At 43.0% G+C, this 26,705-nt stretch overlaps 1 protein-coding gene and 1 pseudogene across 2 annotated transcripts in view; one reads left to right on the forward strand and one right to left on the reverse strand.

Annotated features, from left to right (window-relative positions):
- The window catches only part of ZNF670 (zinc finger protein 670), a 50,946-nt gene extending 25,844 nt beyond the window's left edge, over nt 1-25,102 (forward strand). For both annotated transcript variants that reach the window (XM_023216123.2, XM_026455125.2), the window contains 3 exons: nt 21,501-21,627; nt 22,162-22,222; nt 24,170-25,102. In XM_023216123.2, the coding sequence (XP_023071891.1) occupies nt 21,501-21,627; nt 22,162-22,222; nt 24,170-25,085 (1,104 nt within the window). In that variant the 3' untranslated portion in view covers nt 25,086-25,102. The remainder of the gene's footprint in view (nt 1-21,500; nt 21,628-22,161; nt 22,223-24,169) is intronic.
- LOC111545328 lies at nt 16,581-17,880 on the reverse strand (annotated as a pseudogene).
- Nucleotides 25,103-26,705: the final 1,603 nt, after the last annotated feature.

The following is a 26,705-nucleotide window of genomic DNA, read 5'->3' on the forward strand; positions in this document are numbered from 1 at the left end:
TTTTTAATTGTTAGCTCTTACAAATAAGTAAGACCATGTGAAGTTTGTCTTCCTGGAATATTTCATTTAACACAGTGCCTTCCAGTTTCATCCATGTTGTTGCAAATGAATGGATCTCATTCCTTTTTTATGGCTGAATAGCATCTTGTTTTGTATATGTGCTACATTTTCTTCATCCATTCATCTGCTAATGGATGCTTTGGTTGCTTCCAAATCTTGGCTATTGTAAGCTGCAGTAAACATGGGAGTTCAGATTTGTTTTCAATATACTGATTTCCTGTTCTTTGGGTATATACCTAGGAGTGGGATTGCTGATCATGTGGTAGCTCAAGTTTTTACTTTTTGAGAAACCTTGAAACTGTTCTCCAGTTTGATTGTACTAATTTACATTTCCACCACCACTGGACCAGGGTTCCCTTTTCTCTACATCCTCTCCAGCACTTCTTGCCTAGATAAAAGCCACTTTAACGACAATGAGATATCTCATTGTGATTTTGATTTGCATTTCTCTGATGATCAGTGAACCTGAGCACCTTTTCATATACCTGTTTACCATTTGTATGTCTTCTTTTGAGACATTTTTGGATTGGATTATTTGCCCATTTTTTGATCAGATTATTAGAATTTTTTTCCTATATTTGTTTGAAATCCTTATGTATTCTGTTTCTTAATCTCTTGTCAGATGAGTAGTTTGCAAGTATTTTCTCACATTCTGTAGGTTGTCTCTTCACTTAGTTGATTGTTTCTGTTGCTGCACAGAAGCTTTTTAACTTGATGTGGATTTCATTTGTCCGTATTTGGTTTGGTCTCCTGTGCTCACGGGGTATTACTCAAGAAATCTTTGCCTAGTTCAATGTCCTGAAGAGTTTCCCCAATGCTTTCTTATAGTAGTTTCATAGTTTGAGGACCTATATTTAAGTTTTTAATCCATTTTGATTTTGTTTTTATATGGTGAGAGATAGTGGTCTCGTTTTATTCGTCTACATGTGGATATCCAGTTTTTCTAGCACCATTTGTTGAAGAGTCTGTTCTCTCCCCAGTGTATGTTCTTGGTACCGTTGTCAAAACTGATTTCACTGGTCTCCTCACCTGATGATCCACCCGCCTCAACCTCCCAAAGTGTTGGGATTACTGGCCTGAGCCACCTGTTTTCTAGTTTTTTAACATGCATTATTAAGGAGTTTGTTTGAAATTATTCTCTTTTAATGTAGGTATTTACAGCTATAAAATTCTTTCTTAACATTGCTTTCACTTTATCCCACAGGTTTTGGTATGTTGTAATTCCATTATCATTTGTTTTTAGAAGTTTTTCAGTTTCCTTTTAAATTTCTTCATTGACTCATTCAGGAGCATATTAATTTCTGTGGATCTGTATCGTTTACAAAATTTGTCTTGCTATTGATTCCTAGTTTTAATCCATTGTGGTCAGGGAAGATGCTTGATACTATTTCAGTTTTTTTTTTTGGTGAATGTTTTAAGACATTTTTGTTACCTACCATATGGTCTATCCTTGAGAATGATCCATGTTCTGATGAAAAGAATGTGTATTCTGAAGCTGTTGGACAGAATGTTGTGTAAGTATCTGTGAGAGCCGTTGGGTCTGCAGTGCAGAGTAATTCCAGTGTTTTCATTGTTGGTTTTTTTTTTTCTTTTTTTTTTGGTCTGGAAGATTGTCTGATGCTAAAAGCAGGGTGTTGAAGTCTATAGCTGTATGGTTTTGGGGTCTCTCTCTCCCTTTAGCTCTATTAGTATTTGCTTTATATATCTGAGTGCTTCAGTATTGGGTGCATATGTATTTAAAATGGTTATATCCTCTTGCTGAATTGACCCTTTATCATTATGTAGTGACTTCTGTGTCTCTTTTTGTCATTTTTGTTTGAAATTTATTTCATCTGATATAAGTATACCTATTCTTTTTTTGGTTTCTATTGATGTGGAGTATCTTTTCTTATCCCTTTGTTTTCAGTCTTTATGTGTCTTGATAGGTGAAGTATGTTAGGCAGCCAGTCAGTGGGTCTTGTTTTTTATATTCAGCGAAGCCCTCAGCATCTTTTGATTGGAGAATTTAGTTCCGGTAAATTCAGTGTTGTTCAGTGAAGGTGATTTTTTCTGGTGGTATTCTTACAGTCTCACCAATGCACCACAATGGAGCAGTTTCTAGTTGTGCAGTATCACTGGAAGGTGTTTGTCTCATCACCAAGAATATTAAGGAGCGTGTATAGAAAGGGTGAGGTTGGAGTGAAAGTTTAATAAGTGAAAGAAGAAAGCTCTCCACAGCAGAGAAGGGGATCTGAATGGATTGCCAAATATGAGGCTGGCTCCGGGATTTTTATGGACTGGGAAGGGAAGGAATATGCTGACTGGTCTTAAAGAAAGTGCCTCTCTGCTTGGCCTGGGACCTTGCCCTGGGGCCAGTCAGAGGCTGAAGTGATGATTCATAGAGGCTTGGCTCACACAAAGCATGTCCAAAGAAGGGAAGAAAGTGCCTGCCAGCGCCAACCATGTGTGTGCCCACGAAGGAAGAGACCATTTCCTGGAAGCCCGCTGGTTATACAAAGGACAAAGATGTTTCTGTGTTGGGTCTTGTTCCCTTATCAGTGTAGCTGGAGGTATGTCCTAGGCACAAAGAACACATGTGTTAATATGTTGAGCCTTGTTCCTTTATCTGACTGGGCTGGAGGTTTGTGCAAGTTTCCTTCTCTGTGCCTGCAGCCTGATTTTTTTCAGGCAGTTTCTTTTTTCTTTTTTTTTTTTTTTTTGAGACGGAGTCTCCCTCTGTCGCCCAGGCTGGAGTGCAGTGGCCGGATCTCAGCTCACTGCAAGCTCCGCCTCCCGGGTTTACGCCATTCTCCTGCCTCAGCCTCCCGAGTAGCTGGGACTACAGGCGCCGCCACCTCGCCCGGCTAGTTTTTTGTGTGTTTTAGTAGAGACGGGGTTTCATGGTGTTAGCCAGGATGGTCTCAATCTCCTGACCTCGTGATCCGCCCGTCTCGGCCTCCCAAAGTGCTGGGATTACAGGCTTGAGCCACCGCGCCCAGCCTTCAGGCAGTTTCTTTAAAGGAGTTTTACCAAAGACCAGTTTTTAGCTGTCTGCCCAACTAATTTTCCTTTTTTCCTCCCTCAGTATGATTTACTTTCTTGTTATATTTTATATATCCATTGTATGTTTTTAAATTTGAGGTTACCAGAAGCCTTGCAAATACTGTCTTATAACTCATTATTATTTGAAACAAATATAGCTCAAAGTTGCCTTTACTTTTTACTCTGCTTTTCTCAAACAGGAGTCTGTCACTGTTGTCACCACAACTGGGAATGTGCTGGGTCTCATCTGAAGCTAGCACATCTCAGAATGTCACCAAAGGGCCGTGGCTTACTACCCGTATATCAACTGTGCCTATTCGGGGCCCAATGTGTCTTAAATTAGCTAGTAATGGGTCCTCCCGGACTGGGTTCTTTCTTTCGGGGCAGTTGGTTCCCTTCTGGCCCAGCATATGCCTAGAAATGTCCTCCAAGAGCTACGGCCTAAAATGTGGGCCTCACAACCCTGCCCCGTGCCCTGTCCTGCTGGAGCTGAGCTCTTATCCAAGTTGCAAGGCAAAGTCCTCTTTACTCTTCCCTTGCCTCTCATCAGGTGGAAGGGGGTTCCCTTTCAGAGCTGGGCTGTTTGAGGCTGAAGGAGGGGTGGTATAAGCCCTTAGCCGTGCCAGCCAGCATCTCAGTAGATGTGTGCCTTTTAAGTCCTCTGCTTCTGAGCCCAGCTGAACACCAGGAGTTGCTGTTCTTGTGGCTTAGACTGCCTTTCAAGTGTAGTTAGGGCCGCAGAGCACTTTAGCCCTTGGTGTTGAGGCCTGCTAGAACTCAAAATTCCAACCACTGGGATAGGCAAGTCTCCTCTGGTTAGGACTGGTCTAAATGTTTCCTCTGCTGAAGTTAGCTGAGTTCTGCCTGGTGTTGGCAGCACTACATTCCAATGCAAAGTGGCACAGTTGCTGTGCTCTCCCTTTCCCAGTCACACAGATTCTCTGTGCTATGCGGCTGCTGCCAGGTAATGGAGGAAGGGTGGTGTTGGCAATTCAGGACTCTTGCCTAATCTTTTCAGTGCCTTTTTCAGTGATAAGAAATTAAAAGCAGGTGTGCTTACCTGAGTTTTTGTTCTTATGAATGTTATTTTTTGGTGTAGATAGTTGTTAAATTTGTTGTGCCTGTGGGCATGGATGACGGATGGAGCTTTCTATTCGGCCATCTTCCTCTGCTGTCCTGTTTACTAGGTGTTTTGTTTGTTTGTTTTGTTTTGTTTTTAAATTTTTCAACGTCTGTTTTATTTCTCAGAATGTGACCCAACTTGGCAAATAGACCTTGTGATCCTGCCAATTTTTTTTTTTTTGGTGTGGGGGGTTGAAGTCTCGCTCTGTGGCCCAGGCTGGAGTGCGGTGGCGCCATCTTGGCTCACTGCAAGCTCTGCCTCCCGGGTTCACACCATTCTCCTGCCTCAGCCTCTCGAGTAGCTGAGACTACAGGTGTCCGCCACCGTGCCCAGCTTATTTTTTTGTTTTGTATTTTTAGTAGAGACGGGGTTTCACCACGTTAGCCAGGATGGTCTCAAGCTCCTGACGTCGTGATCCACCTGCCTCCCAAAGTGCTGGGATTACAGGCGTGAGCCACTGCGCCCGGCCTGATCCTGCCAAATTTTTGTGTGATCTGCTGTTGTTGCATTTTACAAATAAAAAATACATGTGATAGATGTAATCTTGGTTTAAACTATAGTACTGCTAATTTTCTGCCTTCTTGATCTGTCAGTTACATATAGAAGTGTTTGCATAGAAATCAACTATGATATTTGATTTCTCTATTTTTCTTTGCTGTTTTAAATGTTTTTGCATTATGTGTTTTAACCTTCTGTCTTAGGCACATACATATTATAGACATAAGAGTTGATTTAAAAAGTATTTGTCTAGTAAGTCTAATGTCTAAAGTTCTCAGAGATGATTTAACTCATCATTTTTTCCCATTGACATACCACATTTTTCTGTTTCTCTGTATTCTTTGTAAGTTTTGGTAAAAAGTTGAAATTTGAATATTATAATGAGGTAACCCTGGAAATCAGTTTCTCCCCCTTGTCCAGTGTTTGCCATTTTTGTTAAAGGCTGTAGTATTTGTCTAGAGACTCTTCCAAAGTATTTTTGAGGAGACTGTACTACTTTTTGTATGTAGTCACCGAAGTTCCTCTTTTTTTAGCTTGTGCATAGCCATTGTTTTAGCAGAGCTTTCCTTGAATGCTGGGAGCTGTAAAAGAAGGAGAAGAAACAAAAATCAGTTTCCCATGTTTTGTATATGTCTATTTCCTGGGGTATTTCATTAATGTGTAGCTAGGCATTTTAAAACTCTGTCTCAGCCTTTAACTCTTGCTGAAGTAAGCTTAAAGGTTATCCAGTGCTGAGGGATAACCAGGGAAAATGTCAGCTGGGAGGCAGGACTGAGTTGGCAGCTCCTACTCAGATGGATGGAGCAGCACGTGGAGGCTCACAGTGTGAACTTTTGGTCCAGGAACCACCACAGGCACATACCCGGAAAACCAAAAGAATTCACAGACCTTGTGAAGGAAGTGGCTTGCCACTGCAAGCTCCATGAGACAGCCGAAAAGCTGTGAGTGCCCATAGTGTGAGGGGGCAAGGCCTATCTCTGATCACACATCTTCACAGAGGAACCTGAAAATCCAGATCACAGGAGAAGGATTTAACCTTACCTAGAGCTGAAACAAATCTAGAGAGCCAAGTGAAATATGAAGGTAGAAGAACCAGCGAGAAGAGCCCTGTGGGCACTCCAGGTCCTCAGGGAAGCTATTTCTGACTGTCTCACAGGGGTCCTTGGGCTGGGCTGCCAGGGGAATTGGGGCAAGACCACAGGGAGAAGGATACTTCCAGCTGAACTTTATAATAATTTCTTTTTCTTTTCTTTTTTTTTTTGAGACAGAGTCTCGCTCTGTCACCCAGGCTGGAGTGCAGTGGCCGGATCTCAGCTCACTGCAAGCTCCGCCTCCTGGGTTCACGCCATTTTCCTGCCTCAGCCTCCCGAGTAGCTGGGACTACAGGCGCCGCCACCACGCCCAGCTGATTTTTTATATTTTTTTTGGTAGAGACGGGGTTTCATGGTGTTAGCCAGGATGGTCTCGATCTCCTGACCTCGTGATCTGCCCGCCCCAGCCTCCCCAAGTGCTGGGAGTACAGGCGTGAGCCACTGCACCAGCCTGAACTTTATAATATTTAATTTCAACTGAGCATGAACTTTCATGGGCAAAATCTGGGGGTCAGTGAAAGGGAAGTGCGCATACGGGGACAGAAGTCACAGCCGATGGGATGGAGTGGGGCCTAAAAGCCCTACTTGCATTCTCAGTGGGGAGGCTTGTAGCCTGGGGCAAGATCTCAGCCCTGCTCACTGCCTTCCTGGATATAAGCTCTGATGCTGGTGGTGAGGCATGGTGAGAGTGGGACTGGCTTTTCTGGCTGCATGGGAACTGGGTGAGGCCTGTCACTGCTGGCTTTCTCCCACTTCCCTGGCAGCCTGTATGATATAGCAGAGGCAGCCATAGTGCCCCTGGAAACAACTCCATTGACCTGAATACCACACCACCATCTCCCACAGTGGCCTCAGCAAGCTTCTTCCAAGGAGAGTCTGAGCTTAGACACACCTAACTTTGCCCTAACCTGATGGTTCTTCTCTACCCACCTTGGTAGCCAAAGACAAAAGACATAATTTTTTGGGAACTCTATGACCCCACCCATCACCTGAGAAACCTGAATACTTATTCAGGTGACCTTAAGGCAAGCTGGTATTCCCCTATATTACCGCAGCTGATACTCTCTCAAAAGTGCCACCTCCTGGCTGGAGGCCAACCAATGCAAGCCATTACAGCAACTCAAAACAGAATGACCCTGCTCCAAGAAAGCAGCAAACAACAGCTAATTCCACCACCTGTAACATCCTGGCTAACCAGAGGTTCTGAGTCTGTCCACATGACAAGTTCATTGCTAGCATAATTAGCATTCAAGAAAAACAATGCACCAAAAAAAAAAAACTACAACCGAGGACCCTCACAGAGTCCACCTGACTCCCCTGCTACATCAGTGAAGAAGGTATCGGCATCCAGGCCAAGGGACCCGGAGAGATCACATCACAGGACTCTTTGCAGACACTCCTCAGTTCCACCCCAGAGTCCAGCACCTCCACTGGGTGGCTTGACCTGGAAGAACAATAACAATCACTGCCTTCTGGGTCTCAGGAAGCCCATCCCTAGGGTAAGGGGGAGGGCCCCACACCAAGTCATCACCCTGTGAGACAGAAGAATCTGAACCATAGCCCTTGAGCCTCAGATCTTTCCTCTGACATTGTCTACCCAAATGAGAAGGAACCAGAAAAACAATTCTGGTAATATGACAAAACAGAGTTCTTTAACACCCTCAAAAATCACACTAGCTCCCCAGCAGTGGATGCAAACTAAGAAGAAATCTCTGAATTGCCAGGAAAAGAATTTAGAAGGTCGATTATCAGGCTACTCGAGGAGGCACCAGAGAAAGGTGGAAACCAATTTAAGGGAATTGAAAAAAAAAAAAAAAATAGAGGATATGGATGAAAAAATCTCCAAACACATATCATCAATGAAAGACAATCACAATTTCTGGAAATGAATGACACACTTAGAGAAATGCGAAGTACACTGGTAAGTTTCAACAATAGAAGTGAACAAGCGGAAGAAAGAACTTCAGAGCTTGAAGACAAGGCTTTCAAATTAACCAAAAACAACAAAGACAAAAAAAAAAAAAAGAACAAAGAACAAAGCCTCCGAACCTAGCAATAATTGGTGTTCCTCAGGAAGAAGAGTAAACTAAAATTTTGGAATTCTTATTTGAGGGAATAATTCCCACACAAAGCTCCCATTGCGGCACTGCCTAGTGGAGCTGTGAGAAGAGAGCCACGATCCTGCAGACCCAGAATGGTAGATCCACTGACAGCTTACAGTGTGTACCTGGAAAAGTCACAGACAATGCCACCTTGTGAAAACAGCCAGGAATGGGGCTGTACCCTGCAAAGCCATAGGGGTGGAGCTGCCCAAGGCCATGGGAGCCCACCTATTGCATCAGCATGACCTGGACGTGAGACATGGAATCAAAGGAGATCGTTTTGGGGCATTAACATTTTATTGCTCCACTGGATTTTGGACTTGTATGGGGCCTGTAGCCCCTTTGTTTTGGCCCATTTCTTCCATTTGGAACAGATGTATTTACCCAATTACTCTACCCCCATTTTATCTAAGTAGTAACTAACTTCCTTTTGATTTGACAGGCTCATAGATGGAAGGAACTTGCCTTGTGTTAGATGAGATTTTGGGACTTGGACTTAAGGGATAATGCTGGAATGAGTTAAGATTGGGGAGATTGTTAGAACGGCATGATGGAAGTAAAACTGTCACTGTTTATTGATGATATGACCATATACCTAGAAAATCCTACAGACTCACCCAGAAAGCTCCTATATCTGATAAATAAATTCATTAAAGTTTCCGGATACAAAATCAATGTACACAAATCATAGCAGTGCTATTCACCAACAGTGACCATGCTGAGAATCAAATCAAGAACTCACCCTTTTTTGGCCAGGCGTGGTGGCTCATGCCTGTAATCCCAGCACTTTGGGAGGCCAAGGAGGGCAGATCACGAGGTCAGGAGATCGAGACCATCCTGGCTAACATGGTGAAACCCCATCTCTACTAAAAATACAAAAAACAAAATTAGCTCTGCATGGTGGCGGGCGCCTGTAGTCCCAGCTACCCGGGAGGCTGAGGTGGGAGAATGGCGTGAACCTGGGAGGCGGAGCTTGCAGTGAGCCGAGATTGTGCCACTGCACTCCAGCCTGAGCCACAGAGCAAGACTCTGTCTCAAAAAATAAAGAGAAAGAACTCAACCTTTTTTGACAGCTGAAAGAATAAAACAAAAGAATAAAACAAAAAACTTAGAGGATGATACCTAATCAAGGAGGTGAAAGACCTCTATAAGGAAAACTACAAAACACGGCTGAAAGAAATCACAGGTGACACAAATGGAAACACATCCCGTGCTCATGGATGGGTAGAATCAGTATTGTGAAAACGTCCATACTGCCAGAAGCAGTCTACACATTCAATGCAATTTCCATCAAAATAGCATCATTCTTCACAGAAGTAGAAAAAACAATTCTAAAATTCATGTGGAACCAAAAAAGAGGTCACATAGCCAAAGCAAGATGAAGTGAAAAGAACAAATCTGGAGGCATCACATTACCCAACTTCAAACTGTACTACAAGGCTATCGTCACAACGGCATGGTACTTTTATAAAAGTAGGCACATAGACTGAAGGAACAGAATAGAAAACCCAAAAATGAAGCCAAATGCTTACAGCCAAATGATTTTCCACAAACCAAACAAAAACATAAAGTGAAGAAAGGACACCCTATTCAGCAAATGGTAAGCCGGGCACAGTGGCTCATGCCTGTAATCTCAGCACTTTGGGAGGCTGAGGCAGGTGGATCACCTGAGGTCAGGAGTTTGAGACTAGCCTGGCTAACATGGTGAAACCTCGTCTCTATTAATGGCTGGGCACAGTGGCTCAGTCTTGTAATCCTAGCACTTTGGGAGGCTGAGGCAGGTGGATCACCTGAGGTCAGGAGTTCAAGACTAGCCTGGCTAACATGGTGAAACCCCATCTCTATTAAGCATACAAAAATGGCCAGGCATGGTGGCTCATGCTTGTAATCCTAGCACTTTGAGAGGCTGAGGCAGGCAGATCACCTGAGGTCAGGAGTTTGAGACCAGCCTGGCCAACTTGGCAAAACTTCATCTCTACTAAAAATACAAACAATTAGCTGGGCGTGGTGGCGGGCGCCTGTAATCCCAGATACTAGGGAGGCTAAGGCAGGAGAATCACTTGAACCCCGGGGGCAGAGGTTGCAGTGAGCCAAGATTGCACCACTGTACTCCAGTCTGGGCGACAGAGAGAGACTCCATCTCAAAAAAAAAAAAAAGAATACAAAAATTTGGCCAGGCATAGGGGCTCATGCTTGTAATCCCAGTACTTTGGGAGGCCAAGGCGAGCAAACCACCTGAGGTCGGGAGTTCAAGACCAGCCTGACCAACAGGGTGAAACCCCATCTCTACTAAAAATACAAAATTAGCCAGGCGTGGTGGCGCACGCCTGTAATCCCAGCTACTTGGGCAGCTGAGGCAGGAGAATTGCTTGAACCTGGGAGGTGGAGGTTGCAGTGAGACAGGATTGTTCCATGCCTGGGCAACAAGAGTGAAACTCCACCTCAAAAAACAAACAAACAAAAAAGGTGCTGGGATAATTGGCAAGCCACATGTAGAAGAATGGGACTGGATCCTTTTCTCTCACCTTGCAAATCAACTCAAGATGGATTAAACACATTTATGATATAGAACTATCAAAATTTTAGAAGATAACATCAGAAAAACTTTTCTAGATCTTGGCTTAGGCAGAGTTCATTACCAAGAACCCCAAAACAAATGCAACAAAACAAAAATAGATGGGACTTAATTAAACTAAAAAGCTTCTGCACAGCAAAAGAAATAATCAGCAGAGTAAACAGACAACCCACAGAGTGGGAGAAAATCTTCACAATCTATGCATCCAGTAAGGTACTCATATCCAGAATCTACAAGAAACTCAAATCAGCAAGAAAAAAACAAATTATCTTATCAAAGTGGGCAATGGATATGAATAGACAGTTCTCCAAAGAAGATATACAGATGGCCAACAAGCATATGAAAAAATACTCAACATCACTAAGAATCAAGGAAATGCAAATCAAAACCACAATGCAATACCATTTTACTCTGGCAAGAATTTGCCAAAATTAAGAAATGAAAAAGTAATAGATGTTGGTGGGGACGTGGTAAAAAGGGAACACTTTTACGCTGCTGGTGGGAATGTAAACTAGTACAACCACTATGGAAAACTGTGGCGATTCCTTACAGAACTAAAAGTATATCTGTCATTTGATCCAGCAATCCCACTACGAGGTATCTATCCAGAGGAAAAGAAATTATATGAAAAAGACACTTCTGCACACAAGTTTATAGCAGCATAATTCTCAATTGCAAAAATATGGAGCTAGCCCAGATGCCCATCAGTCATTGAGTGGAGACGCACACACACGCACACGCACACACACACACGCACACATGCGCACACACACACACGCGCACACACACACACGCGCACACACACACGCACACACACACGCACACACACACTTCATGTAACACTAAGCCATAGAAGGAACAAAATAATGGCATTTGCAGCAACGTGGATGGAATTGGAGACAGTATTCTATGTGAAGTAACTCAGGAATGGAAAACCAAATATTGTATATTCTCATTTGTAAGTGAGAGCTAAGCTATGAGGATGCAAAGACCTAAGAATGATGTAATAGGCCAGCCATGGTGGCTCACGCCTGTAATCCCAGCCCTTTGGGAGGCGGAGGCGGGCAGATCACGAGGTCAGGAGATGGAGACCATCCTGGCTAACACGGTGAAACCCCGTCTCTACTAAAAATACAAAAAATTAGCCAGGCGTGGTGGCGGCGCCTGTTGTCCCAGCTACTCGGGAGGCTGAGGCAGGAGAATGGCATGAACCCGGGAGGCGGAGCTTGCAGTGAGCCGAGATCACGCCACTGCACTCCAGCCTGGGTGACAGAGCAAGACTCTGTCTCAAAAAAAAAAAAAAGAATAATGTAATGGACTCTGGGATCTCAGGGGAAAGAATGGGTGGGAGTTAGGGATAAAAGTCTGCACATTGGGTACAGTGTACACTGCTTGGTTGATGGGCATACTAAAATGTCAGAAATTACCACAAAAGAACTTACCCATGTAACCAAACGCCACCTGCTCCCCCAAAACCTACTGAAGTTAAAAACAGATCACAAAAGAAAGATTATCCGGTGCTAAAAATAAGGTTTTCTCAGGTCTTTTCTTTTTTTTTTTTTTTTTTTTGATGGGTCGGCGTCTTCTTTCGCCCGAGCTGGAGTGCAGTGGCCAGATCTCAGCTCACTGCAAGCTCCGCCTCCCGGGTTTCCGCCATTCTCCTGCCTCAGCCTCCGGAGTAGCTGGGACTACAGGCGCCGCCACCTCGCCCGGCTAGTTTTTTTTGTATTTTTAGTAGAGACGGGGTTTCACCGTGTTAGCCAGGATGGTCTCGATCTCCTGACCTCGTGATCCGCCCGTCTCGGCCTCCCAAAGTGCTGGGATTACAGGCTTGAGCCACCGCGCCCGGCTTCTCAGGTCTTTTCTAAACGTTATGTGTTCTTCTGGGCAGACACAGTTTCCTGAATTTCCTAGTATACCTGTGCTTTTTAGTACTCTACTCTCTGAAAGAAATTTTTACTCCAGCTTTTTCCTGGGTTGTAGGTGGTGATCTGGTTGTGTCTCTCTCAGAATTCATTGGTGACTTTGGGCCCTTGCCTCTTATTGTTAGTGAGCTTGTGTGTCTGTGTGTGTGTGTCCCACCTGTATGTGCAGTTGCAGTGCGTGTCTGGGTACTGTCTATATCCGCTTTGTAAATTCTGGAATATTTTTTTCTAACTGATTTTCTGGTAGCACCTTCTTTACCATGTTAAATAGAGGTGATAAGAGGAGGATGGAGTTGGGTATTTCTCTTACCACAGCATGTTTAGCTCTGGTAAAATTTCATTTGGTTAGGCCTTTGAGAAATTGTTTATTTTGCATGCAGAAATATTAAGAAGATAATTATTTGGGCCTGAATAAAAATGTCTACTTTCTTCTTCCTCCTTCTGGAATCTGAGACTGATTTTTCTGTGATCTTCACTGGTGTATTAGTCTGTTTTGCATTTCTATAAAGGAAAACCTGAGACTGAGTAATTTATAAAGAAAAGAGGTTTATTTGGCTCACAGTTCTGCGGACTGTACATGTGTGGCACAAGCATCTGCTTGGTTTGTGGTGAGGCCTCAGGAAGCTTTTACTTAGGGCCAAAAGCAGAGGGGGCATGTATGTCACATGCTGAGCGAGAGGAGATTCCAGGCTGTTATAAACAACCAGCTCCCATGTGAACTAATAGAGTGAGAATCCACTCAGTACCATGAAAACAGCATCAAGCCATTCATGAAGGTTCAACCCCCGTGACCCAAACACCTCCCCCTAGGCCCTCCTCCAACACTGAAGGTTACATTTCAACGCAAGACTTCATGGACACATGCATCTAAAGCTGATTTCACCCCTTGCACCCCAAATCTTCACCCCAAGTCTTCTCACTTTGCAAAACTCATCCCTTTTTAATAGTTCCCCAAAGTCTTTTTCTTTTTTTTTTTTTTTCCAAGACAGAGTTTTGCTCTTGTCCCCCAGGCTGGAGTGCAGTGGTGCAATCTCAGCTCACTGCAACCTCCGCCTCCCAGGTTCAAGTAATTCTCCTGCCTCAGCCTCCTGAGTAGCTGGGATTACAGGCATAAGCCAGTACACCCAGCCTGTCCCCCCAAAGTCTTAACTCTTGCCAGCATCAACTCAAAAATTCAAATTCTCATCTTAGACTCAAGGAAAGTTTCTTTCACCAATGAGTCTGTAAGATTAAAAAGAAAAAAAGTTATTTACTTCCAAGATACAGTGGTGGCACAGGTATCAGCTGAACATTCCCATTCCAAAAGGGGGAGATTTGCCAAAAGAAAGGGTAACAGGCTCTGAAATCCAGCAGGGCAGACATGAACCCTTAAAGTTCCAAATAAATCTCCCTTGACTCCATGTTGCACAAGCTGGGCACACTGATGCAAGGATTGGGCTCCCACAGCCTTGGGCATCCTCACTCCTGTGGCTTTGCTGCGTGCAGTCCATGTGACTTCTGACATATTAGAGTCTAATGCTTGCAGTGTTTCCAGGCTCAGGTGCATGCTGCTTGTGGCTGTACCATTCTGGGGTCGGTTTCCACAGCTCCGCTAGGCAGTGCCACGGTGGGGACTCTGTGTGGGGGCTTCATCCTCACGTTTCTCCTGGCACTGCCCTCGTAGAGGCTGCCTGTGGGGGTTCCTCCCCTGTGTCAGACTTCTGCCTGGGCACCTACATTCCTGATACATCTGAAATGTAGGTGAAGCTACCAAGCCTCCTTAACTCTTGCGTTTTATGCGCCTGCGGACTTAACACTAAGTGGAAGCCCCCAAAGCCACCAAGGCTTATGGCTTGTGCCCTCCGGAGCCATGGCCCAAGTGGTATATGGGGCCTTTTTAGCCAAAGCTGGAACCAGAGCTACTGGAATGCAAGGAGCAGTGTCCTAAGGCTGCACAGGGCAGTGATGCCTTCGACCCGGTACCCCCGACTTTTTCCTTGTAGGCCCCTGGGCCTGTGGTGAGAGGGGCCGCCACAGAGTTTCCTGAAAGGCATCACAGGTCTGTCTTAGCACCCGTGGCTGCTGGTACCTGGTTTCCCTTTAGTTGTGCAACTCTCTCTTCCAAGTCACTGCTCCACAGGCTGCTCCACAGGCTGCTTGGATTCCTTCTTCACCACAGGGCCAGGTTGCACATTCTCCAAACGTGTATGCTCTGCTTCTCTTTTAATCAGTTTCAACTATAAATCACTTCTGACTGTGGGGGCAAAGAAGCAGCCACGCCACCGCTTGAATCCTCTGCTGCTTAGGAGTGTCTGCCTCTGGAGACTCCCAGCTATCACTCCTAATTACACCTCCTGCAAATGCTTAGGCCATGGACACAATGCAGCCAAGCCTTTGCTGGGGTGTAACATGGGTGACCTTTGCTCAAGCTCTCCAAGACTTTCTCATTTCCCTCTAAGGCCTCATTGGCCTGGCTTTCACTGTCCATATTTCTGTCAGCATTTTGCTTTCAATCATTGAATCGCTCTCTAAAAAGTTCTGACTTTCCTTATCTCCCTGTCTTTTTCTGAGCCCTTGAAAGTCTTCCAGCTTCTGCCTGTTACCCAGTTACACAGCTGCTTTCACATTTTCAGGTATCTTTATAGCAACACCTCCATCCTCAGTGCCAATTTTCTGTATTATCCCATTTCTCCGTTGGTATAAAGTAATTCCTAAGACAGGGTAGTTTTAAAGAAAATAGGTTTATTTGACTTACCGTTCTGCAGGCTGCACAAGCGTGGCAACCATCTGCTGCTTGGCTTCTGGCGATGCCTCAGAGGGAAGGCAGAGGAGAGGGAACAGGTAAGCCACATGGTGAGAGAGGGAGGAAGAGAGAGGAGGAGGAAGTTCCAGCCTCTTTTAAATACCCGGCTCTCCTGTGAACCAACAGAGAACTCATTACTTCAAGGACAGCACTGAGTCACTTATGAGATGTCTGCCTCCATGACCCAAATGCCTTCCCCTAGGCCCACCTCCAACATTGGAGGTCACGTTTAAACATGAGATTTGAAGGAAACACACAGCCAAACCATACCAACTGGTAATGTTTCTGGATGTAAAACTCATACCTTAGTGGGGATCCCTAAGCCTGGGCACCCAGGAGATGTCCTCAAGCTTGAGCAGCTCACCAGTTTCAGTTTGGTTTTTCCTATACACGTACTGCTACTTGCAGAGGATCCTTACGGTTTTCTCATCAACTAAGTGTTGATTCTCTGATGTGCCTGTCGGTCTCTCTATATTTTGCTTGGTAGTTTTTACTGGGAACTCAGTTCTTTAATGGTTAATCTTAGAGTTGTTTCGTTAAATTTATTTGCCTTTTATTGTGAATGTGAACGTTGCTTTTTTTTTAACTTTTGTGTTCTGGGGGTACATACGCAGATTTGTTACATGAGTAAATTTCATGTTTCTGTTTTGCTGCACAGATGATTTTATCACATAGATAGTGAGCACAGTGCCTGATAGGTGGTTTTTTGACTCTCACTTTTCTCCCATTCTCCCCCTCAGGTAGGCCCCAGTGTCTGTTGCTCCCATCTTTGTGTCCATGTATACTCAACAATTAGCTTCCATTTATAAATGAGAACATGTGGTATTTGGTTTTCTGTTAATACGTTAATTTGTTTATGATAATGGCCTCCAGCTGTAGCCATGTTTATGCAAAGGACATGATTTAATTTCTTATAGCTGCATAGTATTCCATGGTGTATATGTACCACTTTTTAAAAAATCCAGTCCACTATTGATGGGCGTTTAGATTGATTCTGTGTCTTTGACATTGTGAATAGTGCTGTGATGGACATACCGGTGCGTGTGTCTTCTTGGTAGAACAACTTGTATTCCTTTGGGTCTGTATCCAGTAATGGGATTGCTGGGTCAAATGGTAGTTAAGTTTTTTGAGAAACCTTCAAACTGCTTTTCACAATGGCTGAACTAATTTGCATTCCCACCAGCAGTGTGTAAGTGCTGCATTTTCTGTGCTACCTTCCCACCATCTGTTAAAGACGCTTTAATAATAGCCTGAATGTTGCCTTTGGTTTTTGGGTTTTTTTTTTTTCAATTATTTCTCCTTTTATTGCTCCTTCCATGAACCTTGACACTCTCCTTTGGTGGTCTCAGGAAATCTTTTCAACATAAATTATTTCTCAAGCAAAGGAAAATTTACTTTGAGCATTAAGACATGTACATAGTTCTGCTGTATTTGTTAAATGGCTCTTGGAGCATTTGATCCTTGGTTGAAGGCAGAAGATACCCACATTGGTTTGAGGAGCATTGTCTTCTGAAATCTTTTTGTAAATCACTCTTCTTAAGTTCTCTTTTTCAGGGTTTACCCAGGTTTTCAAGAAATTGTTCAAAAACTGTCACATAAGGTACCAGACTGGTCTTACAATCTCTGGTTCTATGTTTAATATCAGATTCAGATTAATTCTCCTTTTTTCCTCTTCATTGGTGGAAGAGGCATCCAGTTCATGGCAGATGAGGCTTATGGTTGGAACAGTAAGTGGATCAAACCGATTCACTTTCTGCAAATCCGTAGGCACAGAAATGCGACCTGTATTAGGATGAACACTAAAAGGGCTCTTCGGTAAATGATTGATTTCTTTGCTGACATTGATACCGCGTCGTGGAAACAGTCCTGGAGCATAATCTCCCACTCCAGCCAGGTCCACATTTTCATTTTTGATGTTGTTCTGACGTCTGCTGGTGCGCCCAGTGCTAAAGTGGATTGTGAGACTTCTGGAAGCTTTGTTGAAGTTCATCCTGAATTGTTTGAGGAACAAGGGCTAAAATCTTATCCCAACTTTTGTTATTTTTGAGAATATCTTGATTAACCAAGGCATAGTCTTCAAAGTTTTTTTTATTATGTTTATAGATTTTCTGACAAAAGGGTGAATTTTTTCAGTTAGTTGAACTTTGTTTTTAACATCTTGACCATGCTTTACAAGGCTCAAATACTTAACTATCCCAGAATGTACCACCGAAGACAGTTTTCTAACTGATTTATCACAGACCCAACACTGTACACCCCTCCTTCCGGAATATACCCAGAGACGATGCTTAAATCCAACGTCCTCCCTCAGTGCTGTGTCAGTGATGCATATGGCCGTTGTCACGAGGATACAGCACTTAGAACATGTATCTGCAGAACTACAGCATCTCCTGATCTGTCATGTCAGTGTCAAACGCCAGTTCTTTTTCCTGAGCCTGGAAAGCTCCCAGATTTGCTGTATTGTGTTGATTGGATCTGTGGGAATATACTGTGCCTATATCAATCTTGTTTGGATTCATTTTCTGCATCTCCTTTTCCAGATCACTCTGGTTGTTGAAGGATTGGTATAAATGAAAATTCACAGCGTTGGGAGTAATTCTTTCCCACTCTGCTGTAGTTGAGCCAGTTACAGTACAGAGAATAGGGAAAGAGCCTCTGGTAATAACATTTAAATAGCTCAGGCAGCTTGGTGGGGTCAGGCATTTTCGTGGAGCTCAGAACTCAACCCTGGAAGCTTGACCATTGCCTTTTATGCCTACTTGCTCCACTGGAAATCAGAAGTGTCTGTCTCCATTTTTTTCTTTTAATTGACTGCTGTCAACTTTTAATCCTAAACTTTCTTTGTTCTACTTCTGACCTCACAGCAGGATATGGTGAAAACAAGCCTGGGTGCTCTCTCTGGGTTTTGGCAGCAGATTGAAACTATGTAGATCTTTTACCTTGAAACTGAATTCTCACCCTAGCTTTCCACCTACCTTCAACAGAAAACACAGGCCTGGCTCCTTTTCTTCCTCATTCAAACCATATCAGACCACCTTGAAAGGCCTGACCTGATGGATCCACAAGGGTCAATTTTCTGAGTAATAATTTCCTACCCTCTCCAAACACGTCTCCGCACTTGACCATCACACTGAGTACCACTAGCGGAATGTTCAGACATCGCCCGCCACCCTGTGGTTCTGTTTTCTCTTGCAATGACTTGCTGATCGGCTCTGCCGCCTGGGATCTGGTATGTACTTTAGCTGCTCGCTAAGCGGCCAGCACTGTGAGCTGTGCTGCTCGGTTTACTGATTTCTGTGAAATCTGTAAATCACAACTCAGATCACCATGTTATAAGGCAAAGAAACAGAAAAATTGCGTTCTTTTAAATTTTAATTAATTTTTAAGTTTTCTGTTATGAAATGTAGTAAGAATGAGTAAAACATTTGTCAGGAGTTTTAGTAATAACAGTGGAAGCAACTTTGATTCTTCACTGGGCCCCGTCCAGTCCTTAAGAGTTTTCTGATAGTTTGACCTGAACTCGTCTCTTAGTTGGCCACTGTTGTGATTCTTTGGCTATTTTTTTGCATTTTTATCATCTGTAATTTTTCTGTTCCATTTTGCTTTACTGGAACTTTCTATAAATGAGTATGAATGGAATTAAAACAAAAAGGTTTATTTGGTGATTTCCTTGTGTCATTATGTTGCACACATGCTAGTGCCTGAGGCTGTGGACCATTGAATTCAGCCGTGCATTCTAATGATTCTGATGTTAGGGCTTTTTCAAGCATATTTTTTTTGCTTTTTGGAAAAATAATGCTCCTATAATTTTATGCCACATTTCCAAGTGCAGATGCACAGTAAATTCTCTGGACATTTTAGAAAAATTAATGGGCTCCACATTGTGATAAATTCAAGTTAGAGCAGCGGAGAGTATCAGTTCACTCCTTTCTTCCTGCGTAACCTGTTTGCCATGGCGGTCCTCACATGGAGTTGATTTTTTTCTTCTAGTCAATTTCAAATGTCAGGCACGTATTTTCTATCTTCTCATTACCAAGGAAGTTGACTTTTTAAAAAATAGATGGTCTTTCATCTTCTTTTAAGTGTGCTTTGCTTATTTTCTCACTTTTAAATCATGTTCATTTTTACACTTCATACTAATACTTTTATATTGCATGTATTACAGTTTTTTCCCACTGCTTTTTGCCTTTTAATTTCCTGAATATTAATATATTATATTTATATTAATATATTATATTATATATTATATAATAATATATAATTTATTATGTGTCAATTTATATAAACTGTGAATTTGTCAGTTCCTTTATTTTTTTCTATTTAAATGAATTCTGCCCATTTTTCTGTCCAAAAATACCCATTTTCCTTTGAAGTCTGCAAGTATTTTAGTTTTGTCTTTCACGTTTGAAATAAAGAACTTGATTATTGTTCATGGAATAGAGGGGAATGCAGTGTACTTTTTCAGTTAGTACCAGTTTGCTCTAAAGTGCTTTTGATTTCTTCCACTGTTCTGGAATGCTCTGTCATCAATGAACTTTACATATAAAATTTCTGCTTATTTAAAACTTTTTTCCCTTTTGGACTATTTGTTTATCTCCATGTTAATACTATGCTATCCTGAATATTATAATTTGAAAATTTCTGATACATGGTAAGGAAGCCATTGCCCTATTGTTTGGAAGACTTTGACAATTCTTAGACTTTTTTTTTATTAGGTTTGGAAAAGTAGTTTTCAGTTGCTAATAAAGTGTCTGTCTTGGGGATTGATGGAATTTTTTAAGGCTATTTGAAAGAGGTGATATCTTGATGACATTGAGTTTCTTCTAAGCACATGTACTATCTTTCTGCTTACTCCATTGCACTTTGTTGTTACCCAATAGAAATTTTAAAATTGTTTTGTTTGTGTTAGTAAAGATAAATTATCAGTCTTATTTACAACTGGATTTAATTTGGTCTGGAGTAAACTGCTTACAAGCTTCCAAATATTTTCTGTTTTTTTTTTTTTCTTTTTTTTTTTTTGAGACAGAGTCTTGCTCTGTCGCCCAGGCTGGAGTGCAGTGGCGCGATCTTGGCTCACTGCAAGCTCTGCCTCCTGGATTCATGCCATTTTCCTGCCTCAGCCTCCCGAGTAGCTGGGACTACAGGCGCCGCCACCTCGCCCAGCTAATTTTTTTTATTTTTATTAGAGATGGGGTTTCACCATGTTAGCCAGGATGGTCTCGATCTCCTGACCTCGTGATCCGCCCGCTTCGGCCTCCCAAAGTGCGGGGATTACAGGTGTGAGCCACGGCGCCCGGCCCAAATATTTTCTTATTATAATCACGTTGATGCCTCATTTCTCCAATTAACAAGTTATAACAGCGTATGAGAAATATTGTTTACTAAGAATGCTCATTAGAGACGTAATGCTCAGAGTGTTTTCCAGAGCTGATCCCCTAGGTACCACTGCAAGAATGGAGTAAAGTAGTAGGCTTTCAGAAACAAAACAAAGCGGGAGTTCAGCGAATAATGTATTGTTTGCGTGAGATTGTTTACATATTGTTCACATAGGGTGATGAGATCCCTCCAAAAAACCTATTTTCTCACACCGAAAGGTCAGACTTTGTGAGCAGGTATTTCTAAGGATATGTAGTCTTAAGACTTAACACTAACTGTTATACACAACAGATAGCATGACTTTTTTATAAGAGGCCCTCAAAATAAAATCTACACATAGAAATATAGAAATTAGGGGTGACCAGGCCGGGCGCGGTGGCTCAAGCCTGTAATCCCAGCACTTTGGGAGGCCGAGACGGGCGGATCACGAGGTCAGGAGATCGAGACCATCCTGGCTAAGACGGTGAAACCCCGTCTCTACTAAAAAGTACAAAAAACTAGCCGGGCGAGGTGGCGGCGCCTGTAGTCCCAGCTACTCGGGAGGCTGAGGCAGGAGAATGGCGGGAACCCGGGAGGCGGAGCTTGCAGCGAGCTGAGATCCGGCCACTGCGCTCTAGCCTGGGCGACAGAGCAAGACTCCGTCTCAAAAAAAAAAAAAAGAAATTAGGGGTGACCTCATTTCTTACCGCACAGTTTGTTCCCTACACCTGCCAACGAGAAAGGTGTTCCTGCTGTGCTATTCCACCTGACTTTCTGCATAGTTCATTTTAGCATGAAGAATGTTGAGTGGGAAGCAGTAAGTGTAGACAGAGAGTAAAGTTCTGATGACCAAGTCATGGAAGAAATGTTTGAAGTCTGCAGAATTATGTTACGATTTTACGAGATGAGTATAGATTCTTCGTGTCTGTCTAAGCCATCCTCCTCTCTGCATATGTGTGATATTCTAGGATTCAGTGTCATTTGAAGATGTGGCTGTGGCCTTTACCCAGGAGGAGTGGGCTTTGCTGGATCCTTCTCAAAAGAATCTCTACAGAGATGTGATGCAAGAAATCTTTAGGAACCTGGCTTCCGTAGGTAAGAATAGCAACACTTTTTCATGTAGTTGATTAGAAAACCAAGTGTTTTGGCTGGGCGCGGTGGCTCACACCTGTAATCTCAGCACTTTGGGAGGCCGAGGCAGGCGGATCACCTGAGGTCGGGAGTTCCAGACCAGCCTGGTCAACATGGCGAAACCCCATCTCTACTAAAAAAGTACAAAAATTAGTAGGCGTGGTAGCAAGCGCCTGTAATCGCAGCTGCTCAGAAGGCTGAGACAGGTTAATTGCTGGAACCTGGGAAGTGGAGGTTGCAGTGAGCCGAGATTGAGCCACTGCATTCCAGCTGGGCCAACAAAGAAGGACTCTGTCTCAAAAAAAAAAAAAAAACAAAGAAAGAAAGAAAAGAAAAAGCAAGTGTTTCTTTGTCATGAATGTTTCCTGATTTGGCATGTGGAAAGGGAATACTTTGGTGAAAAAAATTAGACATAGTCACAGTGTATAGTGAACCTTGAATCTAGCAATTTTTTAAGTTTCTAATCATTTGTAATAATCTTATGGATGTACATTTTAGGAAATAAATCAGAAGACCAGAATATCCAAGATGACTTCAAAAATCCTGGGAGAAATCTAAGGTAATTTGCATTCACAAGAGCAAAAAATGCCCCTTGAGGGAATCTTAGCATGTCATAAGTTTTTTTTTTTTGAGACGGAGTCTCTGCCCCCCAGGCTGGAGTGCCGTGGCCGGGTCTCAGCTCACTGCAAGCTCCGCCTCCCGGGTCCATGCCATTCTCCTGCCTCAGCCTCCCGAGTTGCCGGGACCACAGGCGCCCGCCACATCGCCCGGCTAATTTTTTGTATTTTCTTAGTAGAGACGGGGTTTCACCGCGCTAGCCAGGATAGTCTCGATCTCCTGACCCCGTGATCCGCCCGTCTTGGCCTCCCAAAGTGCTGGGATTACAGGCTTGAGCCACCGCGCCCGGCCGTCATAAGTTTTTAAAACAGACAAAACAGCTGGGCGCGGTGGCTCACGCCTGTAATGCCTGCACTTTGGGAGGCTGAGGCGGGTGGATAATGAGGTCAGGAGTTCGAGACCAGCCTAACCAATATGATGAAACCCCATCTCTACTAAAAATACAAAAATTAGCTGGGTGTGGTGGTGCGTGCCTGTAATCCCAGCTACTCAGGAGGCTAAGGCAGGAGAATTGCTTGGAGTTGGGAGACGGAGGTTGCAGTGAGCTGAGATCACGCCACTGCACTCCAGCCTGGGCAACAGAGCAAGAGCAAGACTCCGTCTCAAAAATAATAATAATAATAATAATAATTATTATTATTATTATTATTATTATTATTTAAAAACAGACAAAACAAATAACCACTAGAAATTTTTTGTTTTTCCCAGAAAAGTCTTAGCAAAAAACGCACCTGAATGTAACATGGATGTTCAGTTGTTTTTTTTTTTTTTTGAGACGGAGTCTCGCTGTGTCGCCCGGGCTGGAGTGCTGTGGCTGGATCTCAGCTCACTGCGAGCTCCGCCTCCCGGGTTTACGCCATTCTCCTGCCTCAGCCTTCCAAGTAGCTGGGACTACAGGTGCCCGCCACCTCGCCCGGCTAGATTTTGAATTTTTTAGTAGAGTCGGGGTTTCACCGTGTTAGCCAGGATGGTCTCGATCTCCTGACCTCGTGATCCTCCCGTCTCGGCCTCCCAAAGTGCTGGATTACAGGCTTGAGCCACCGCGCCCGGCCAATGTTCAGTATTTTCAGAATATTTTACTTGGAAACACCACTAAAATACTGTACATGTGACTGTCACAGTTGTGATAATAATGATAATAGCTATGGGGGGCCCATGTCTTAAACAGTAATTATTTACTGTAAAACATTTTACACATGGCAGGAAACTTGCATTTTCCCTGGTATTAGTAGCAATGTAAACCATGAATAAATGTACCATTAATGATGTGTTTATCATTTTTACAGCAGTCATGTGGTAGAGAGATTGTTTGAAATTAAAGAAGGCAGTCAATATGGAGAAACCTTCTGAAGGGGTGGCCTGCCCCTCCACACCTGTGGGTGCTTCTCGTTAGGTGGAAACGAGAGACTTGAGAAAAGAAATAAAGACACAGAGACAAAGTATAGAGAAAGAAAAGCGGGGCCCCAGGGGACCAGTGCTGTGCTTTCAGAGGACCCACACTGGCACTGGTCTCTGAGTTCCCTCCGTATTTATTGCCAAAAAGATAAGGGAGTAAATTAGCAGTAAGGCATACAGATACACGGAGCTGTTGCATTTTCCCAGGATCGGGCAGAAGACAGATGTTTTTCTTTTACTGAGATTTAAAGGAATGGTACTGACCTTTAACCACAAGCAGGCTTTAAACATTTACCTAACAAAGCACATTCCTTACCTCCCAAAATCCTTTCAACTTTACTTAGCACAGCAATGTTTCTAGCAAGGACAAGATTGGGGGTAGAGTCACAGATTAACAGCATCTCAAATATAGAGCCAAATGGAGTCTCTTAAACTTACTTCTATCTATAATAACACAGTAACAGGCTAACCTATCTTTTCCCTACACCTTCAGCCAGGATTCAAATTTGAATCTGAATAAGAAAGTTTCTACTGGAGTAAAACCATGTGAATGCAGTGTGTGTGGAAAAGTCTTCATGTGTCATTCAGCCCTTCATAGGCACATCCTGTCTCACACTGGAAACAAACTGTTTGAGGGTGAGGAATGTCCAGAGAAGTTATATCAATGCAAACAGTGTGGGAAAGCCTTTATCTCTCTCACCAGTGTTGACAGACACATGGTAACACACACTAGTAATGGGCCTTATAAGGGTCCAGTGTATGAAAAGCCTTTTGATTTTCCTAGTGTATTTCAAATGCCTCAGAGCACTCACACCGGAGAGAAAACATATAAATGTAAACATTGTGATAAAGCCTTCAATTATTCAAGTTATCTTCGTGAACATGAAAGAACTCATACTGGAGAGAAACCCTATGCATGTAAGAAATGTGGTAAATCATTCACTTTTTCCAGTTCTCTTCGCCAACATGAAAGATCTCATACTGGAGAGAAACCCTACGAATGTAAGGAATGTGGCAAAGCCTTCAGTCGTTCCACTTACTTGGGAATACATGAAAGAACGCATACTGGAGAAAAGCCCTATGAATGTATAAAATGTGGCAAAGCCTTTAGATGTTCCAGAGTCCTCAGAGTCCATGAAAGGACTCACAGTGGAGAAAAGCCCTATGAATGTAAACAGTGTGGTAAAGCCTTCAAATATTCTAGTAACCTATGTGAGCATGAAAGAACTCACACTGGAGTGAAACCTTATGGATGTAAGGAATGTGGTAAGTCGTTTACTTCTTCCAGCGCCCTTCGAAGCCATGAAAGGATTCATACTGGAGAAAAACCCTATGAATGTAAGAAATGCGGTAAAGCCTTTAGTTGTTCCAGTTCCCTTCGAAAGCATGAAAGAGCTTATATGTGGTAAAAAAAAAAAAAAAAAAACAATAAAACACCTCTGTGAATGTAAGAAGTGTGTTAAAGTTTTCAGTTATTCTAGTTTCATTAGAGCACGTGAAAAAATTAAAAACTCAGGCCGGGCGCGGTGGCTCACGCCTGTAATCCCAGCACTTTGGGAGGCCAAGGTAGGCACATCATGAGGTCAGGAGTTCGAGATCAGCCTGACCAACATGATGAAACCCCGTCTCTACTAAAAATACAAAACTTAGCCTGGCGTGGTGACACGCGCCTGTAGTCGCAGCTACTCAGGAGGCTAAGGCAGCAGAATCGCTTGAACCAGGGAGGCAGAAGTTTCTGAGAGCCGAGATTGTGCCACTGTACTCCAGCCTGGGCGACAGAGTGAGACTCCGTCTCAAAAAAATAAAAATAAAAACTCACACTAGAGAGAAACCCAACACATGTAAGAAAGATTAGAATGTTGCAATTTTCCTAGTTCCCTTCTAAAACTTAGAAGGACCCATCCTGGGAAAGAACCTCATAAAATACCAAAAATGTGTTAAAGCACTTAATTTTTCCAGTCGCTTACAAATATATATATATATATATATATATATATTTTTTTTTTTTTTTTTGAGACGGAGTCTTGCTCTGTCGCCCAGGCTGGAGTGCAGTGGCCGGATCTCAGCTCACCGCAACCTCTGCCTCCTGGGTTCACGCCATTCTCCTGCCTCAGCCTCCCGAGTGGCTGGGACCACAGGCGCCCACCACCTCGCCCGGCTAATTTTTTTTTGTATTTTTAGTAGAGACGGGGTTTCACCGTGTTAGCCAGGAGGGTCTCGATCTCCTGACCTCGTGATCCGCCCGTCTCGGCCTCCCAAAGTGCTGGGATTACAGGCACAAATATATTTTTATCAGTGATTCATTGTTAAAGAAGGTGTCTATGCTTTAGATTTTCAATTTTTTGCAAGGAATCATGAAGCTGACGATTTCGTAGATACTTTATAAGCCATCGTACATGAGCTTAATAGGCTGTGTTTTGTTTCTCAGCAGTTAACATAATTTTTGTCTATTCATTTAAAAATTTATTGGATCCCTAGACTGAGTTGAAATGTATTTCTAATAGTTGGCAATTTTAATTTCCATGTCATTGTTTTAATTGTTCTCTGATTAATGGACCATTGAAAAATGAGTTCTTGTTAATTTTTGGAAATTTCTTACTGATCTTATGTGGCAAGTTTTGGTTATTCCTCCCCCATTTTATATATATATGTGTGTGTGTGTGTGTATAGATATATATTTATTCTACCTTTTTATGGGAAAGCTACTTTTTTGTTTTAAAGATTTTCTTCTATTTTCTTTGCTAATAAAGAATTGTTATTAATTTGCATGTATGTGAAGTTTATATAGTCTCATGTACAGTATTATTTTCATTTTCTTTCCTTTATTCTTTATCATTATTGGCTGTTATTTGCATAGTTCACTTTTTAAAAAAATGTTATATTTTTAGAGAGGATCTCACTCTGTCAGCCAGGCTGAAGTGTAGTGGTATAGTCATAGCTCACTGCAGCCACAAACTCCTGGGCTCAAGTGATTCTCCCACCTTAGCCTCCTATGTAGCTGGAGCTACAGACACATGTCACCATGCCCA

This window comes from Piliocolobus tephrosceles, chromosome 1 (assembly GCF_002776525.5).
Source record: "Piliocolobus tephrosceles isolate RC106 chromosome 1, ASM277652v3, whole genome shotgun sequence".
In the NCBI taxonomy this organism is placed as follows: domain Eukaryota; kingdom Metazoa; phylum Chordata; class Mammalia; order Primates; family Cercopithecidae; genus Piliocolobus; species Piliocolobus tephrosceles.